Source organism: Rhea pennata, chromosome 34 (assembly GCF_028389875.1).
Source record: "Rhea pennata isolate bPtePen1 chromosome 34, bPtePen1.pri, whole genome shotgun sequence".
In the NCBI taxonomy this organism is placed as follows: Eukaryota; Metazoa; Chordata; class Aves; order Rheiformes; family Rheidae; genus Rhea; species Rhea pennata.
The window spans coordinates 173,720-191,507 of NC_084696.1; the positions used below are offsets into that span (position 1 = coordinate 173,720).

At 58.0% G+C, this 17,788-nt stretch overlaps 3 protein-coding genes and 3 non-coding genes across 13 annotated transcripts in view; 4 read left to right on the forward strand and 2 right to left on the reverse strand.

Moving 5' to 3' along the window:
* Positions 1-1,266, reverse strand: part of LOC134152874 (E3 ubiquitin-protein ligase TRIM15-like) — a 20,338-nt gene extending 19,072 nt beyond the window's left edge. For all 8 annotated transcript variants that reach the window (XM_062598601.1, XM_062598600.1, XM_062598599.1 and 5 more), the window contains exon 1: positions 896-1,266. The gene's annotated coding sequence lies outside the window, so the exon portion shown is untranslated. The remainder of the gene's footprint in view (positions 1-895) is intronic.
* RACK1 (receptor for activated C kinase 1) lies at positions 1,059-5,525 on the forward strand. Its single transcript, XM_062598637.1, has 8 exons — positions 1,059-1,272; positions 2,105-2,276; positions 2,759-2,906; positions 3,336-3,431; positions 3,602-3,712; positions 4,473-4,613; positions 4,869-4,979; positions 5,392-5,525. The coding sequence occupies exons 1-8, from the start codon at positions 1,164-1,166 to the stop codon at positions 5,455-5,457; spliced, it is 954 nt and encodes a 317-aa protein (XP_062454621.1). The 5' UTR covers positions 1,059-1,163; the 3' UTR covers positions 5,458-5,525.
* A 1,964-nt stretch (positions 5,526-7,489) lies between these two features.
* TRIM41 (tripartite motif containing 41) lies at positions 7,490-15,742 on the reverse strand. Its single transcript, XM_062598572.1, has 6 exons — positions 14,406-15,742; positions 12,422-12,517; positions 11,608-11,838; positions 10,853-10,875; positions 9,923-10,050; positions 7,490-9,338 (listed from the first exon to the last, which is right to left on the reverse strand). Exons 1-6 carry the CDS (start codon positions 15,330-15,332, stop codon positions 8,821-8,823), a joined length of 1,923 nt encoding a protein of 640 aa, XP_062454556.1. The 5' UTR covers positions 15,333-15,742; the 3' UTR covers positions 7,490-8,820.
* A 763-nt stretch (positions 15,743-16,505) lies between these two features.
* TRNAK-CUU (transfer RNA lysine (anticodon CUU)) lies at positions 16,506-16,578 on the forward strand. The gene has a single exon. It is a non-coding gene; the product is annotated as a tRNA-Lys (tRNA).
* A 184-nt stretch (positions 16,579-16,762) lies between these two features.
* Positions 16,763-16,835, forward strand: TRNAV-CAC (transfer RNA valine (anticodon CAC)). Its single transcript has one exon. It is a non-coding gene; the product is annotated as a tRNA-Val (tRNA).
* Positions 16,836-17,235: 400 nt separating this feature from the next.
* TRNAK-CUU (transfer RNA lysine (anticodon CUU)) lies at positions 17,236-17,308 on the forward strand. The gene has a single exon. It is a non-coding gene; the product is annotated as a tRNA-Lys (tRNA).
* Positions 17,309-17,788: the final 480 nt, after the last annotated feature.

The following is a 17,788-nucleotide window of genomic DNA, read 5'->3' on the forward strand; positions in this document are numbered from 1 at the left end:
GTCCACATGAACCTGTAGAGGCCCGCACAAGCCCGCAGAAGTCCACATGAGCCCATGTGAGCATGCAGAGGTCCACATGAGCCTGTAGAGGCCCGCACAAGCCCACAGAAGTCCACATGAGCCCATGTGAGCATGCAGAGGTCCACATGAGCCTGTAGAGGCCCGCACAAGCCCGTAGAAGTCCACATGAGCCCATGTGAGCATGCAGAGGTCCACATGAGCCTGCAGAGGCCCGCACAAGCCTGCATAAGCCCTTGCAAGCCCACAGAGGCTCACACAAGCCTGCCTGAGCCCACAGAGGTCCACATGAGCCTGTGCAAGCACACAGAGGTCTGCACACACCCGTGTGAGCCCACAGAGGTCCACACAAGCCCACAGAGGCCCGTGTGAGCTTGGAGAGGTCCACATGAGCCCATACGAGCCCGTAGAGGTCCACACGAGCCCACAGAGGCCTGCGTGAGCCTGGAGAGATCCACATGAGCCCGTGTGAGCCCAGGAAGGTCCACATCAGCCCGGAGAGGTCCACAAGAGCCTGTGTGAGCCTGCAGAGGTCCACAAGAGCCTGCAGAGGTCCACAAGAGCCTGTGTGAGCCTGTAGAGGTCCACAAGAGCTTGTAGAGGCCCACAGGAGCCTGCAGAGGTTGGCCCCAGCCTACATGAGCCTGCAGAGCCTGGTGTGAGCCCCACAGAGGTTCACGCAGCTCATCAGCAGGCCCACCGGGCTCACAGAGCTCAGCCCGAGTCTGAAGGGGCTTGTAGAGCCCAGCAGGGTCCCTGAACTCTGTCAGCGCTCCCTGCCTCCTCCCTCATGGCTGTCCCTGTCCCCAGAGCCCCCCCAGTCCTTCTCTATTCCTTCTACCACCCAAACGTTCTCGTCCTTGCCCTTGACTTCTACCTGTTCGGCTCCACACTCCTTTTTCCGTACGCTGCCATATTAGCCTCACTGCCCTATGAGCGCCGCCATGTTTTCCCTTTTCACTGGGAGCGGCCATGTTGCCTCCTTGCCGTACAGGCCCTCCCTTCCGTCGGAGGCTATTTCCGCTTCCGCCGGAAGCTGCGTTGCTCTTTCTCTCCTTGGCTTTGCCGCCGGCGTCTGCGGCCGCGCGGGACCGGGCCGGGGCCTCCGCCGAATCCGCCGCCATCCTCCTCCTCCCGCCGCCGCCATGACGGAGCAGATGACGCTGCGCGGCACCCTGAAGGGCCACAACGGCTGGGTGACGCAGATCGCCACCACGCCGCAGTTCCCGGACATGATCCTCTCCGCCTCGCGGGGTGAGGGCCGGGGGGGAGGCGGGGCGGACGGGACCATCGCCCCGGGGGAGGGGGGAGCGGGAGGGATCATAAGTCCGGGAGGGAAGCGGTGAAGGGGGAGTTCGCGAGTCTATGGGGAGAGGAACAGGGGAGACCCTCGGCCAGGGGTGGGGGAGGGAGAGGGGCAATGGGGAGTGGGGGGAGGCAGGGGGAGACCCCCGATCTGGCAGGAGTGCGGGGGACGAGGGGACAGGGCGGGCTGTCAGCCTGGAGGAGGGGAGCCAAGAGAAGACTGTCAGCCCGGAGGAGGGGAGAGGGGGACCAGGGGGAGACCCCCAACTCAAGGGAGAGGGACGGGGGGAGACCATCAGCCTGAAGAAGGGGAGAAGGAATGAGGGAAAGCATCAGTATGGGAAGAGAGACAGGGGAGACCATCAGCCTAGGGGTAAAGGGAGATCATGGGCTTGGGAAGGGGAGACTAGGAGCTTGCTGGGGGAGAGGGGCAAGGGGAGACCATCAGCCTAGGGGGTAGAGGAGCAGGAGGAAGCCATGGGCCAGGGGAAGAGGGGCAGGGGAGGACCATCAGCCTAGGGAGGGAAGAGAAGCAAGAAGAGACCATGGACCTGAGGAAGAAGAGGGAGAGTGGGTAGGAGGAGATTGAGAACTTGAGGAAGAAGGGCAGCATTTCTGCTGAGAGGGAGCTGGGGAGTGCTGGGACACCGTGCCACCTCGGCCACCCCTTCATCCAGAGGGTGAGGACAAGTGCCCAGGGTGTTGAGGGGGTTGCAAATCATTGTGGTGGTTTGTCACGATTACACCCAGCTTATTCTTCTCTCTGCTGTTTTCCATACAGACAAGACCATTATCATGTGGAAGCTGACCCGGGACGAGACGAACTACGGGATCCCGCAGCGAGCCCTGCGTGGTCACTCACACTTCGTCAGCGACGTGGTCATCTCCTCCGACGGGCAGTTTGCTCTCTCAGGCTCCTGGGACGGCACCCTGCGTCTCTGGGACCTCACCACGTGAGCCATAGGGAGAGGGCAGGGATGAGAGCACTGTGAGCACAGTTAGCTTTGCTTTTTTCAGTGTTTGCCTCTGTTATTTATTTTTTGGGCCCTCAGAGAGGTTGCAAGATCGCCAGCATTCCTTGAAAATCAAGCAGTTTGCTCTTAGCTTGGGAAATAAAGACTGGGCTGGGAGGGAGTTTTCGGGGACTGGAAACACAAGAGAGCTACGTTGGGTTGTGAGGAGTGCCGTGATGTGGAGCGAAGGCAGGAAGACCCGTGTTTGGCTGGTCTCCCTCACTCCCTCTCCCGGTGATTAGACCTGACACAAAGTCTGCTGATCCTTCGGGGTCTGACGACACGTCCTGCAATTATGATGGGAGAGAAGCAACCAGAGCAGTGAGGGGGAACTGAGGCTCTTGCTTTGCAGGCGAGCCCCTCTTTGAGAGCTGGAGGAGGGAGGCTGGGGGCATCCTGACCTCTCTGCATCTTCCCCGCAGAGGCACCACCACCCGCCGCTTCGTGGGCCACACCAAGGACGTGCTGAGCGTGGCCTTCTCATCTGACAACCGCCAGATCGTTTCGGGCTCCAGGGACAAGACCATCAAGCTCTGGAACACCTTGGGCGTCTGCAAGTACACGGTGCAGGTGAGCTGGGGAAGGCGGCATGAGGGAGCAGGTGGGTTTTTAAGATCACACTGCACCTGTTCTGCAGAGGGGAAGTTTTCTGCTACGTTGCAGTGTGAGAAAGGACCTCTATGGACTTGTTTTTAAGTGTACCTGTCTCAGTGCTCAGTTGCTCCTGGGTCGGGGATCCAGGTCTCCCAACCCCGTCCTAATGATTAGATGTGACACGATGTCTGCTGACCTCCCCCTGGGGTGGGGGGAGCGTCTGAGGACAAGTCCTGCAATTATGAGGGGACATCAGGAGGGTGAGAGGAGGCCTGGGCGGGGGCTGGGAAGGCTGCGGAGCAACGGGACGGGATGCGGCAGGTCTGTTCTTGCAGCGTCCACGCGGATGGGGGGGGACCCGGCGGCATTTCCTCGCCGTGAACCCGGCGTCGTTCCTCTCCCCAGGACGAGAGCCACTCGGAGTGGGTGTCGTGTGTGCGCTTCTCTCCGAACAGCAGCAACCCCATCATCGTCTCCTGCGGCTGGGACAAGCTGGTGAAGGTGAGGTGGGGATCAGCTTCCCCCAGGCTCGGGGGTCCCTGTAATGAGTCAGGGGGATCTGAATGGCCAAGGTGGTCTGGGGAAGGAGGGGAGGTTCCAGTAGCTGCAGTATTGGGGTGCAGTAGCAGACTTTGGTCTGTTCTGACCCTCCTGTCGTTTTGTGCACCCAGGTCTGGAACTTGGCTAACTGCAAACTGAAGACTAACCACATCGGGCACACGGGCTACCTGAACACAGTGACCGTCTCCCCCGATGGGTCGCTCTGCGCCTCTGGCGGCAAGGTAGGCATCTTGGGGGAAGGCCGAGGCCACCAAATAAATCAGTTTGTCTCATTTAGAATAAATTCAGGCTCAGGGTCCTTTTTAGCTCTTACATTTCAGAATCGTGGTGCTTGTTGTTCTTTTAATTTGTTTCATTGCTTCCTGTAATGTTTTTGCATTCATGCTGATCTGCAGTGAAGTGCTCTGTAGCTTAGTTACAGTCCAGGAGAAAAACATCCTGGTAACCAGTGGAGAATAATCACTCCCAATTAGTCTTTTCCGTGCCCCGTGGGGCTTTGCAGCCTGCCTCCTGGTTCTGTAGCACAGCCCCAGAGGAGATGCAGCTACGGCACGGCAGCGATGCCTTGGCTGGTTGTCTCTTCCTGGAAGCAAGGCTGAGCTGTGACAAAAGTGTTGACGCTGCCTTAACGCAGCTTAGCGCAGAAAACTGGAAGCTGCTTCTGAGCTGGCACCTTCTGCCCCCCACCCTGGAGAGACCTCAGCGAGACACAGTCCCCAGTATTTCATTTGTGATGCTCCATGTGTATCGTTCAAAGACTAGGACTTCCTTCTGTGGCTTTATTTTTTCTCTGCAAGCAAAAATAACCACTTGCTTTCTCTCTTTTTGGCGAGAAGGGTGCTGATGTCCCTGTGGACAGGCAGGGGTGCTGTTTTGGGGTCACCGGCTTGCTGGTTGTCCCCGTTGACTCTGCAGTGGGACACATCCACGCACGGGCAGCGAGTGCTGGGGCTTGCTCTGACTCCTCTCCCTGTCTCGCAGGATGGCCAGGCCATGCTGTGGGACCTGAACGAAGGCAAGCACCTGTACACCCTGGACGGAGGGGACATCATCAACGCCCTGTGCTTCAGCCCCAACCGCTACTGGCTTTGTGCTGCCACTGGCCCCAGCATCAAAATCTGGGTAGGTCGTGACCCAAGCCCTCAGGCCCTCTCCTGCCTGAGCCAAATGGGTTCCCTAGAAGAAAGTGGTGGGCCTGCGTGGTAAAGCAGCCATGCTGTGATGAAACGTTTTATGCCATCTGACTGCATTTCTGTGCGGAAACCCAGAGGCTGTTTCTGAGCGACTCTGCCCCAGGGCATTTGAGCCCCCCTTCACTTTAGGGGGCTCCCTGCAAGTCCCCATTGCCTGGTGTTCTTTATATCCTGCTCTTCACAGGACCTGGAAGGCAAAATCATAGTGGATGAGCTGAAGCAAGAGGTGATCAGCACCAGCAGCAAAGCCGAGCCACCCCAGTGCACTTCCCTGGCCTGGTCTGCAGATGGGCAGGTAAAAAACATCCCCTTTTCCCTGCCCCAGCAACCTGTGTGCCCAGTCCTTTAGCATCTGGCCCCCTTCTCTGTGCTTGTGCCAGACACAGCCTGGTGGGGGGGGGGGGGGGTTGGAGGACTTCTGGGATCATCCTGCTGCTTTTAAATCAGCATAGGCACCACAGAGAAGCTTGCAGTCCCCAGAGGGTGTCCTGGAGTCATTTTTGCCAACAGGGACAAAGCTTTGCTTCCCTCTGCTCCCTAGTGCTCTTCCCTTTTGCCTCTCCCCTGCTCCCAGGGCTGATCTTGCTCCCTGTCAGCATTGAGAAATGGTCTCTGAGGACTGTAGTCCCTTGTGATAACGTCCTGAGGACCGTCTCTGGCCATCCTTCCCTTCCCGTTACCCAGCTCCTCTCCCTTTCTCTCCGTAGACCCTGTTCGCTGGATATACAGATAACCTCGTCCGGGTGTGGCAAGTCACCATCGGGACCAGATGAGAATGTGGTCTCCAAAAGCCATAGATTTTGTGTACAAAGCTCAATAAAAAAAAAAAAAGCTCTATTGAGCCCGTGGCTGCCTCATGTCTGCTGTTCCTGGGCCTTGCCACAAGCTAGGGGAGGTTGGAGGCACATCGGAGATCTGCGTTTGGAGTGTAACTTCGGACGCGTCACCGCCTGGGGGAAATCCACGCTCAGGTTTGGCTCTGGCTGGGCCCAGGTGCTGGATCTTAACTTCAGCAAAGGGGAAACGTCCCTCTCTCAGGAAAGAGGCAAAACCCAGTACCCCTGGCTGGGAGGGCTTTATGCCCAGAAGAGCTGCATCCGCACCTCCAGGGATGGGGGTATCTTGGCAGGAGAGGGCCTGGGTTGATGACTGGGCTGCGCTGGGAGCCTGGCCAGTAGAGCAAGGGAAGTCGTTACCCCTCTCAGCACTGGGGAGGCTGCAGTGGGATGTTGCACCCAGTCTCCCACTCCTATTGAGACCAGGAGAAACTGGAGAAAGGGTTTTGAGAGCACAACAAGCCCAGAGCAAGGTGGTTAATCCAGGGAGGAGAAGGCACTCTAGTGACAAACAGCCCCAGGTTGGGTATCACAGTGAGGGCACTTAAAGGCTGTTTTTTCCCCCCTCACCTGAGAAGCTGAGCAGCTTGCTGTGCTTCAGAGTCCATCTCATAGCTGGTCAGCTGCTTCCATCTCCCCGCATCTCTTAAGCCTGAAGATGGGCAGCAGGGCTGCAAAAGGGAAGGTACCAAAAAGGGAGGAGAAGTTATTTAAAAGTCTGTGATGCAGAAAAATAACAATAAGGGAACTGAGAAGAAATACTCAGATAGCAGGATAGGGCTTGAAAGGAGGTCTCTGCCCTCCTGGCTGCCAGGAGGCTCCATTTCTTCCCCCACATGAGATGAGGGACTGGAGTTTTTCCCTCATGTTCCATCCCAGCTGGCAACAGGAAGCAGCCCCAGAGGAGGAGCGCTCTGGGTCACTACAAATAATTTGCAGATCTGGGAAAATAACCCCCTGTGGCCAAGAAAACCCAAAGGCCAGAGAGGGGATTAGCTAGAGCAACAAGCAGCATGCACTGAAGCGAGGTCCTCCACAGCATCTCTCTGTAACTAGCTCTATTCACCCTCTCCCCCCAAAACTAGGCAGCTAGGGAATCTTTTCCCCATCCTGAAATGGGATTTTCCAAGCGACACAGTCTTGGGCTCCCAAAACAAGATACCCATTAGGTAACAAGAGATGATTTTCGGAGATGTGACTATGCAGGTTCACTTCAACCACTGACCTTAGAGAGGGACCAGGAACGAAAAAGGAATTTACTGTCCTCACCCTCAGCTGCCACAGCGCAGGGCGCAGCGGTTTCTGGCCTCGGCTCCCACCAGGGCTCTTCAGAGCAGCTAGAAGAGACGGGAAAGTTTTCACGTGCAGCTTCCTTAACCCAGCAGCCTCCAGGCGGACGGCGCAGCCGCCCAGCCGAGCTCTTTCGAGTAGGTGGTTCCTACAGCTTCACGGCTTCACAACGGTGTCAAGCCAGGTTTCCTCTCTTACTGCCACCCTTGCTGGTAGGAGGGCACGCAGCGCTGCCCGCTCCACGGGCCAGCTGGCCTGTGGCCGCTGAGCCGCGCGTTCCGCTTGCCTTCCGCTCCCCGCCACCCGCCGCACGAAGCCCAAAGGGACTTCCTTCCCCTGGCAACATCAGCCTGCCCATCCGATGTGGCTCACGGCACGCTGCTGCCACGTGATGGGCCCCTTTATGCAGATAAAAAGGGCAAGTTATCCGCTTTGGAAGCGATAGGAGCACGTAGCTCTGGGCCTGAACCCAATCTCGTTACTAGGATTAGGTCAAGATTAACAATACAAGGTTTCAGGCACATCTGCTTATCACCAGGCTCTCAGGCCATTCAAACAGGAGCTAACAGCAAGTACAGGCTGCCTGGGGGACCTGCATCCCAATTCCCACGTGCTACAGAAGCCAGACTTACTTGGAAACAGCTCCCAGATGTTTCAGGCCTCCAGTGGGATCTCAATAAGCAAGAGACTCACGTTTACAACCTTATTGTTTATTATTATTATTTCTTGACATTTCAAAAAACTAAATCTCCATTTAATTCTCATTTTAGCCAAAAATATTTTGAACTAGCTCTGTAATGCCAGCAGAAAAAAAAAGAAAAAAAAAAAAAAAACCAATCCACCAACAAAAAGAAGAAAAACACAACAGGTGCGGTCAGAGTCTCTCTAGTGGGACAGGATTCAGCTGGAAACTCAACAGCAACCAAGAAAAAAAAGGAAGAGAAAATAAATATCCCCACCTCAGAGAGCTCTCAAGCTGCGAGGGGAAACAGGAGACTGGTTCCCACCACCATGGCCTGGAGAGTGCGCTGAGCGAGGAAGGCTGGTGATGCGGCACCACCGTGGCTCCCTCCAGCAGCCCAACCCCAGAGGGTCTCGGCTCTGGAAGGGGAAACCACCTATTTGCACTCTCCCTGGCCCAGGCAGCCCCGTATAAAGTGCCAGGCCCACAAGAAACGGTTACAAAGGAGATGGCAGGGGGTAGGGCTGGGGTTTGAAGTGGGGATCTGGTGACCCTGACTCAGTGCCTGATGGAGGAAGAGCAGGGAGGAGGCAAGGATGGGAGACACAGGGAAGGCGAACAGTGCCAGAACTGGAGAACATCGCAGGTTAAAGCGGGTTCGACTCGAGGTCCGAATGCCAGCCAGGCATGAAGGAGGAGAAACTCAGAAAGCAAATCCACTGCTGCCAAGAAATCCAGGTTCAGAAGCACCTTGGTGCAACGGGGCTTTTGAAAGTCAATGCTTCAAGCACTGCTGGGAGTTCAAGGGGGCAAGAGCCAGCACTCGCTCCCCAACGTACAGACTCACGGCATCCGCAGGCACGCTAGGGCTTGAGCTCCACGTCCAAGGAGAGCGGGAGATGATACCTCAAAACCTGACGCGTGGGGCACAAGGTGAGTGGAGAGCATGCTGGGAAGCTTATGCGTCGACTGGGGAAGGTAGAGAGAAGTCCTGGGCAGCAAGAGCCAAAGTGAAAATGCCTGTTTCACCTCCCCAGCCTGCCCACAGGGCAACTCTTCCCTCCTCCGAATGCAAACTGCCTTTGGAGCGGCTCGGCTGGCTGGGAAGGCTGCAGTGAAATCTCGACAAGGAGCTGGCACAAGGACAGAGTCGGGCAGGGGGGAGAGGCCTTGTGAGCAAGCAGGTGCAAGAAGACAAGTGCAGCGTTGGATCCTCAAAAAGAGGCCCAAGGGAAAGGGGGAGCGTGGCCGTGTGCAAGGCTGGATCCCAGGGTGAGGCCGGATCCAGCGTGGGTAGAGGCGGCCGGTGGAAGGACGAGGGCTGGCCGTCAGGCACAGATTTTGATGCGGGTGCCCTTAGCCAGGATGCGGAAGAAGGGGAAGATGCGCTCGTGGAAGGAGGCATTGAAGGTGTGGATGTGGGTCATGCTCTCAGCGTTGTAGAAGCAGAGCTGGCCCCGCTCGTAGTCCAGGTAGACGCCGAAGCGTCGGGGCCGCTCGCTGGGCGACAGGGCCGTCTGCTCCGTGGCCGTGAGCGCCTGGTACTTCTTCCCGTTGGTGCCCACGCACCAGATCTCCCGCTTCTGGTGGGGGCCCATGACCTTCTCTTTACGGCGGGCTGTCTCGCGGGCTGCGCCCACGGCCCAGCCTCTCCGGCCCCCCACTTCTACCTCCCAGTAATGGCGCCCGGTGGTGAAACCCTGCGAGCCCAGCACGCAGTAATCCGAATCAAAGCGCTTGGGGTTGTCCGGCAGCTCCTGGCGCCGCTCGCCCAGCTTGACGCTGCGCCGGTCCAGGGAGAGGCTCAGGCGGGGGTGGGCAGTGTCAGGGTCCAGGGTCACATCGGCTAGGAGGGCGATGAAGGGAGAGCGGAGTTAGAAGCCGGCGGTTGCTGGTCACCTGTTATCTCCCCTCAGATCCCAGCTCCAAGCTGGTTTTTCCCCAGTTAGTTCCCAACCCCAAGCCCTCACCCACACACGTACCCGCAGCATCTGTGGCTGCACAGCGACCGACAGCCCCACGGTTCACATCCCATTCCTGCGCCCCCTCACTGTTAGCAGCTCTGGATCCAAATCAACCCCCCCCCAGCTCTGAGGCATGGGGAGGAAAGACAGCTACACTGGTGCCGGGGGGAGGAGGATTCAGATTGAGCGACAGAGCTCAGGAAGACATGCTGAAGAAGGAAAAAATAGGCCAACTGCAGCCCAGGATTCAGGGGATGAGCAGAGCGAGAAGTAAAGGGGTGCAAATTGAGGGAAGGCAGCCCAGCATGGCTGGAGGGAGGACTGCTGGGCATGCAGCAGAGCTGGGGGGGGTGGGGGGGGGAAGAAAGAAATGCCAGCTTGGAAAATCCCCAGGACTTCGCTCCAGCTGAGGAACTGGACTGTCCCTTTGGAAGTGCCAAGGGCAGAGCAGCCAGGTCTCACTCACCTTGAGGGACTTTGCTGAAGACTTTCTCCATCTTTCTCATCACCACATCCTGCAGGAAGTAGTTGCGGTATTTCTTCCCCACGTCCACCGGCACCATCTCGGGCTCCTGGAACTTGATGTTCTCACATCTGCCGGGGGAAGCAGGAATTCGGTGAAGTGGGACAGAACACACATTCAGGGGAAAAGTGAAGACGCGGTGGCTTCGGGCTCTGTGCGCATCTACCTTGCTCAGTGAGGCAGGTGCATGATGGGAAAATCCAGCCTGCTATCCCATAATGCTTCAGCGAGGAGAACAAAGCAGCCTAAAAGACTGCGTGCAGCCAATTTGCACAACGGAGCGCTCAAAAAACCACAGCAGGGCAGAAATCAGCCAAACCAGTCACACTGGTACAGCCAGCGCTCCCCACCCTCCCTCGGCCACTCGAGACAGCCAAACCTCCGGCAGAAACAGCCACGTTCGTTTCTGGCTGAGGGAAGATCCACGCTGTGCTTGACCACGGCCATGTTAAGCGGTCGAGAGCAGCTGGAGGCTTTCCTGCTGCCGCCCGTTCCTTTTACAGGATGAGTAAAATGACCCTCCCAGACTTGCAAGCAGCTCTTGATGCCCCAGGGCATGAGGTCTGTGTGGGCGCATCCAGCTCTTCTCCCAAACAAGTGGCTGCCAGGTGCTGTGAGGGACTCAGATCTCTGCTCCCCATCTTTCTCCTTTGCTACACATTCCCCAGCTCCCATTATGGCCCACTCCTGGCCACCAGCCAGGAGTTCCTACCATTGCATTAGTCTGACAGCAGCCACAACTGAGTTTTCTCTTGCACTACCCAATCCTGGCCTGGAGAAGTGCCCACTGCACAGGGTTTAAAACAAAAGCAAAAGGGCTTTTCAACGCAAAAGCTATTCACAGCAAGATGACAGGAACAGAAAGTCACTGACCTGATAAAAGTGCCTTTGATGTCCTGCAAAAGGAGGCAGCAGTGTGAAAAGGGGCAGAAAGAAAAAGAAAAGCAAGATTAGGTAGGACTGACACCGATCCCATTGTCATTCACACTGAATCCTCTTAGTGGCCGTGATCGAACACCACGATAAATGGTAACGAGCCAACTACCTCAACGAAGACGATGGTCCCATCCCACAGTCAGGTGACAGGCCTGAGACTGACTGGGGTGGAGACAAACATCCCTCATATTTGCCCTTGGTGGAAGTTTTCCTCCGCCCCCTCTCAGGGCATCCTAACACAGCTGCTGGACCCCAGGCGTCTTGGGGCATCCCCTTCCCTTCCTGTTTTCTGCTGTCCATGAGCATTGTGATCCCTTCGATCCAGCTGACAGGAGAGAGATCTAGCCCACCAGGTACGGGATCTCTCCCGAGGAGACCCCGTGCTTTCAAAGCAAAGTCTGGTCCCCTCTTTGTAGCTCTACTCATTCCCACCACAAACGTTGTTGCCTTGCTGTAAGGAAGGGCCAGATCTACAGCTGCCAGCAGAGCGCTGAGCAAGGCTGCAAGCAGAGCAGAGTTCACAGTTCGGAGATCAACTACGTGAATCATCCAACTTAACAGCTCCCTTTAGGAAGATTCAGAAAACATCTGAGAAGGGGCACAACTCCCACATCACAACAGCAGGGCCCTGCCCTCCACCCCCCGACTCCCAGGCAACCCGTTCCCTCTCCCTTTCCCAGGATGGGAAAGACCTTGAGCAGTTGCAGCCCGTCCTGTTTGCTCTTGTCCTCCGCCTCGGCGATGAGCCGGCTGAGGGCCGCGCTCTGCTCCTCCAGCTGGCTGATGTTGCTGCTCTGGCGGGCCAGCAAGCTCTCGTAGCGCTCCTCCAGCTGGTGCAGGAGCAAGACCTGCTCTCCAATGAGGAACTGGTGCAGCAGCTCAAAGTCGGACTCGAACTCCTTGATCTCCAGCTTCATCTTGTCCTGCAGAGTGGGGAAGTGGGAGGAAAGACTTAACGGGAGGAAAAAGGAAGGCTGGGGACTGGCCCATCCTCCAGGATCCTGTCCTCTGCTATTCCTTGGCTTTATCACGCAAGCTCATACGGTCTCTTAAATTCATCAAAGTCAGGGCCGAGCAAGGTCTGGCTGAGCTACTCTCATAGGGAAACGGGCTTTGAGCACAGATCAAAAGCATCTTTTGGGTCTGCTGTTTCACTACGGACACCCATCTGTGCTCTATCCCAAGCCAGCGGTTCCCCAAAACATTTGGGGCACGTGTAACCCTCTAATTCAGGAGGGAAACTGGTTTCCAGCTCTTGTGATCCTAAAGGTCACAGCAAAGAGAGCAAAACACCTCTGACTGCTAAGAAACAGAAGGCAGAGGAGGGCAAACTTCTGCCAGGTACCTCAGACTCCACAGCCAAGACACGCTGCCATGCTGATGCTTCAGCATCCTTCTTACCTGTTTGAGAGCTAATTATTGCTTGGCAGGATAGTAGAAGACAAAGGTAGGAAATGAAACAATCAGGAAAGGAAGCACACACCAGGAGGAGCACCCAGCTCTTACCCTCAGCTCTGTGATCTTCTCTTCCTCGCTCGATTTCTGCTTCAGGACTGCATCCAGCTTCTTCTTCAGGGGCTCCAGGTGGCTCTGGAGTTTGTTCTGAAAGAGACAAGTGTCAGAAGTCCTTGGCTCTGGCAAGATCCTCCTCTTTTTTTGTTACTAACTCTGTGGTAAAGCTGAAAATTGAACTTTCTGCCCAGTGTTCAGATCACTTCCCTTTTTCCTTCTGTAAACAATCACATTGGAACATGCTTTAATTAGAAAGCTAAAAATCCCAACCCTGCCAGACCAGGGGATGTCCAGAAACGTCAGACTAACAGTGGCCACACACCAATTGCTCAACACATGACCCAAGCCAGTGTCCTGGGTGCATCTGAGCCATGGACGCTCACGGTCCTGCTGGGTCATCTCGTCTCATACAACCAAGGCCTTGACACTCAGGAAGCGCAGCGCGGTCTGGGCTCCTAAATCCTGAATTTTCAGGGCAAATTTACACCAAGCTAAGACCATCCTTTCAGCCCGTTCCTTTCCAGCAGTGGTACGATTTTAGATTGACTTAAGTCGGTGATGAACCTGCACCCTAATTGCAGCTGCAATTCTCCACAATGAATCGGCTTTGGGGTTTCCAAGAACAACCATTTCTGGTTAACTGTCCTCCAGATACCCACTATTTGTCAAGAGCTTTGCTCTTCACAAAAAGCATGTTTGAATATCCTCTTTTTTGCCTCCTCTAATATTTGTGGGATCTTTCCCGTGGCAAAGAAAAGGAGAATGGACTAAACCTACCCAGTGACACCAGCCACGCTCCTACGACCCAGCACAGAACAGTCCAACGCAGGAACGAAGCACCTCCATCACCTTCCTTTCCAACCACCCTCATCTCTTCTGAACACAGACATCTCCCAGAGCCTGAACTGCCTACCACAGCACTGGAAAAATCTGCCAGGGCTCAAAGGGATCAGCTCCTGTTGCAAGCTGCCTCCAGATACAACCACGTGCAACAGCAATTCCTCCAAGACTTCCAGGCAAGGTATAAGCTGCCTGAGCCCTTTGGATATTAAAAAACAAATGTACACGTGCACTCTCCCTTCTTGCAGGAGGCCCAAGAAGGAAAGACATGATCTCACTGAGAAACTGAACCCCCAAGACACACAGTAACCAACAGCCTGAGTGGTTAAGTGTTCATCAAGCCCTCCCCATTTGCCCTGTTCTCCCACCGCGCTTCGTTTCAGGGGCGCAGAGTTAACTCTGGACCAGCACAGCCTGGGCATCCGCGACTAGGAACAGACCTTTCCGACAGCAACACTTCCCTGCTAAATCCCTGCTGAACGATTGCGGTGGTTTCTGCTGCCAGTGGGTTGGGATTGCCCCTTGGGACCCTCACACAGGTGTTGCCTGAGACAACTCAGGAAGAACTTGCGAGTCACAAACCCATGGAAAAGCCTGGCAATTTGGGTGCTGCTTTCAACCTAGGACAAACGTGTCCGCAAACCACTTAGGAATCCTGCCGGACAAGCAGGGAGGCAAGCTCGGCCTGCTGAGCTCACCCACTCCTCTGCAAACCAGTTCCCCATGTGAGTCCTTGATCCTGCCAGTCACCCCAAGACGGCTCAGCCTCCACCACCATCACCGCCGGGTCCTGCTCGGCCCGTCACCAGCGCCTCCAACATCCACTCGCTCGCCTCCCCTCTTCCCACGCTGCGTGGTTAAGTTGGACCCTTTTGCACCCCTCACCAGTCTGATTCTGCCCCGCGTGAGCTGACGGAGACATCCCTGCCGCGCAGCCCTTCGCTCCTCCACTCACCACTCGCCCAACCAGCTTGGCGAGACCAACCCGTAAACCACCATCCGTGGCTCCACGACTTCTGCCAGCGTCAAACAGGCCCATCTTCCCCTTTGCACCTTGCAACAAACCCGCTATTCCCACTTGATTCCCTGCCCCCATCCCAGCGCCTTCCACTCCTCTTCCCAGGACCCCCCCTCGTACCTTATAATCCTGAACGACCTCCTCGAGGGGGACGACGCTGTGATGCTTGTGGCTCCGGGATTCCCTGCACACCACGCAGATGGCCTGCTCGTCCACCTCGCAGAAGAGTTTGAGGGGTTCCTGGTGCTTCTCGCACAGGTTTGGAGACCCCTGGCCACCCGCCGCTGCCAGAGCCCCGGGGCCCCCAGCTGCAGAGCCCGAGGCTGAAGGGCCAGCCGCAGGCGGAGCGAGGCGCTGAGGGTGTGGGTGCAGCTGGCGGATGATTTGCACCATGTTGGCCAGTTGGAGGTTGGGTCGGAAATTCCTCTGGAAAAAGGTTTTGCGGCACTGCGGGCAGGTGAAGGTCTGGAGGCGTCGAGGCCGCGTGGCCAGCACAGGAGGCGGCGGCGTCTGCACCTCTTCTTCTTCCTCTTCCACCTCCTCCTCTTCCTCCACATCTTCCTCCATCACATCCTCATCATAGTCCTCGTCCCCAAAGTAAAGCTCCCCCCCAACCCCACCGTCCCATATGTCCTCCTCCACAGGAACCTCCCACAGATCGGTGTCGTCGTCTTCTTCGCTCCACATATCTTCTTCCTCCTCCTCAGGCCCACCATCTTCCTCCTCCTCCTCCTGCTCCACATCCAGCTCATCATCATCGAGTTCATCCTCGTCATCCTCGAGCTCGTCTTCCAGCACGTCTCCCATGCCCACGTCCCCGCCGGCCCCAGCGTCCCCCGGAGCCGCCTCGTACTCTGCCTCACCCCCCCACAGCTGCGAGATGCACACGCGGCAGAAGTTGTGCCCGCAGCCGATGGAGACGGGGTCCACGAAGTAGTCCAAGCAGATGGCGCAGATGGCTTCCTCCTGCAGCGTCTCCACGGGGTTCAGGCGCCCGCCGGAGCCCCCCGAAGGCACCCCGTCTCCCAGGACCGCCGCAGCTGCCATGGCGGTGGCCGAGAGGCTCTCCTCCTCCTCGCCTCGAGCTCCTTTGGAGGATTGAGGCAACCTCGAGGCGCTCCCCACGCTGGCGTGGGCACCAGCGCGAAGCCGGAAGGGCTGGCAGCCCCCACCCAGGTGCCAGCAAGGCTCTGGGTTCCTGCTTCCTCTTTCTGCCCCCTCCTGGCCCCCGCTCCGGCAGCCGGCGCGGGTCGAAACCTCGCTATCGCTTCACCTTCAGAGCCCAAAATTAAATCTCCTCGCCCAAAAGCCGCCTCCGGGCCTCCAGCGACGGCCCCGATCCCCAGCACCGGCCGAAGCCTGGCTCCGGGCCTACCCCAGCCCCGCAACAGCCCCCGCAGCCAGCCGGGCCCGGCTCTAGGCCTCGCCGCTGTCCCGTCCCCCGCCTCAGCGGGGCCGGGCCCCGGGCTAGGCCTCACCGCTACCCGCCCCTGGCCCCCGCGGCCGGGCCTGGCCACGCTCCTGCCCCGGGGACTTCGCCTCCCACCCCCCCGCCCAAGCCCCTCGCTTGCCCCAACCGGGCCCGGAGGTGCCGCCGCCGCCGCCGCAGGCCTCTGCCCCGCGATCGCCCCGCTGCTCGCCGACCCCCCGGCGCGGGCGCGAGGAGAGGCGCTCTAGCCCCCCACCCTCCCCCGCTGGCTCTCTATGGTGCGGGGCTCCGCCAACTGACGGGAAACGCCGCAGCGCTTCCGCTTTCCGGCTCCCGCCGCCCGCCCCCACCCCGCCTCTTTAGCGTCACCTGACCGGAAATGGCGAGCTCGCCGCTCGCAGCTGGTTGCTCGGCAACGAGGCTGGACGGGAAGTGGGCGGGAGACGCTCTAGCCGCCCCCGTGGTTGCCGCCCCCACTCCGTGGCGCGCGTTGCCGTAGGAACCGTGACGCCTTGCTGTCCCTCCGTCTCTGTAGTCGCTTCCCTGTCAGCGGAGGCACCGGAGAGGCCAGCTCAGCGATTACCGGAAATGAGGGAGGGAAGGCAAGGCGACGAGCTTGTCTACCTTCCACTCGTTGCTCTCGGAGGTCTGGGGGAGGGGCGGGGGAGAGCAGGGACGACCCTAGCTCGGCCTATCAGAGCGGGGTCTGAAGGGCGTGGGCGGGGCCTCGGCGGGGAGGGGGCGTGGCTGGGGAGCGCCGTGAGCGCCGCGCCGCAGCGCTGGGCGCCGCCGCCCGGCTAGCTCAGTCGGTAGAGCATGAGACTCTTAATCTCAGGGTCGTGGGTTCGAGCCCCACGCTGGGCGCTTGAATTTTCTTTTTTCTTTTTTTTTTTTTCTTTTTCCTATCATTTCCCCCCCAATAGCTCGTCCCGCTCCCTCTGCGGGGCGGCCCCCAGCGAGGCCCCCCCGGGCGTCCCCCGCCCAGCCTGGCAGGCAGCACCCAGCGCCCTACGCCCGTAGGCCCGGGGGACGGAGACATTTTCAACGCGTTTCTGTAGTGTAGTGGTTATCACGTTCGCCTCACACGCGAAAGGTCCCCGGTTCGAAACCGGGCAGAAACACCTTCACTTTTGCCTTTTTTTTTTTTTTTTTTGGGGGGGGGGGGTGTTCAAACTTGCATTTTTTAACTGTAGCAAACGCTTTGGCCCCAGCACCGGGGGCGGGGGGAGGAGAAGGGGGCAGCTTTCGAAGGTACCGGTCGCAAACCCATATAAGCGCCAAGAGTCTTTGCAGCGCGGTCCGAAGTTACAACGACGGGCAGCAGCGTTAGGAAAAATAACGTTAACGGGGGGCTCCGCTCCGCTGCTCGCCGCAGCGCCGCGCTCCTCGCCGGCGCCGGGCAGCGCAGGCTCCCTGGGCTGCCAGCAGCCGCTCTCAGCTAATTACCGCTAATTAGCGGTTGTCCCGGGGCTCCGCCCGGTGCCCGGACTCGACATGAGCTGCAGGATGGTGCAACCAGCGGCCCGGCTAGCTCAGTCGGTAGAGCATGAGACTCTTAATCTCAGGGTCGTGGGTTCGAGCCCCACGTTAGGCGCTTGAGTGTTTTTATCTCTTTTTCGTTTTCGTCCTTGCTTTGTGGTGCGCACAGCCACACAGAAACTGCTCTCTTCCCCCTAAAACAACACCCCCCCCCCAAAACAACACCCTTCCCCCCTAAAACAGCTCTCTTCCCCCCCCCCCCAAACACACGCGTGTGCGCAGCCTCGTGCTCCTGCCCCCCGGCTCCGGGGCACCAGCAGCCCCCCAGCAGCCTGCTCGCGAGGGCCGCGGAGCTGCAGCTCTGCACGTTTTTATCAGAAGACGTGAAAATCAGCCCCGCTCCCACCGCTCACCTGCTCAGGGCCCGGCACGACGCTCCTGCGGCTCCCAGAGATGCAGCAGAGCAGCTTTCCCTAACATTTTGCTTCCCCCCCCTCCTCTTGGACCTTATTCCCCTTTTTTAACTGGAAAGGAGAAGAGGGACGGTGCTGTGATTCCCCTCCCTGCTGCTCTAGTTCTTCTACATACTGAATTT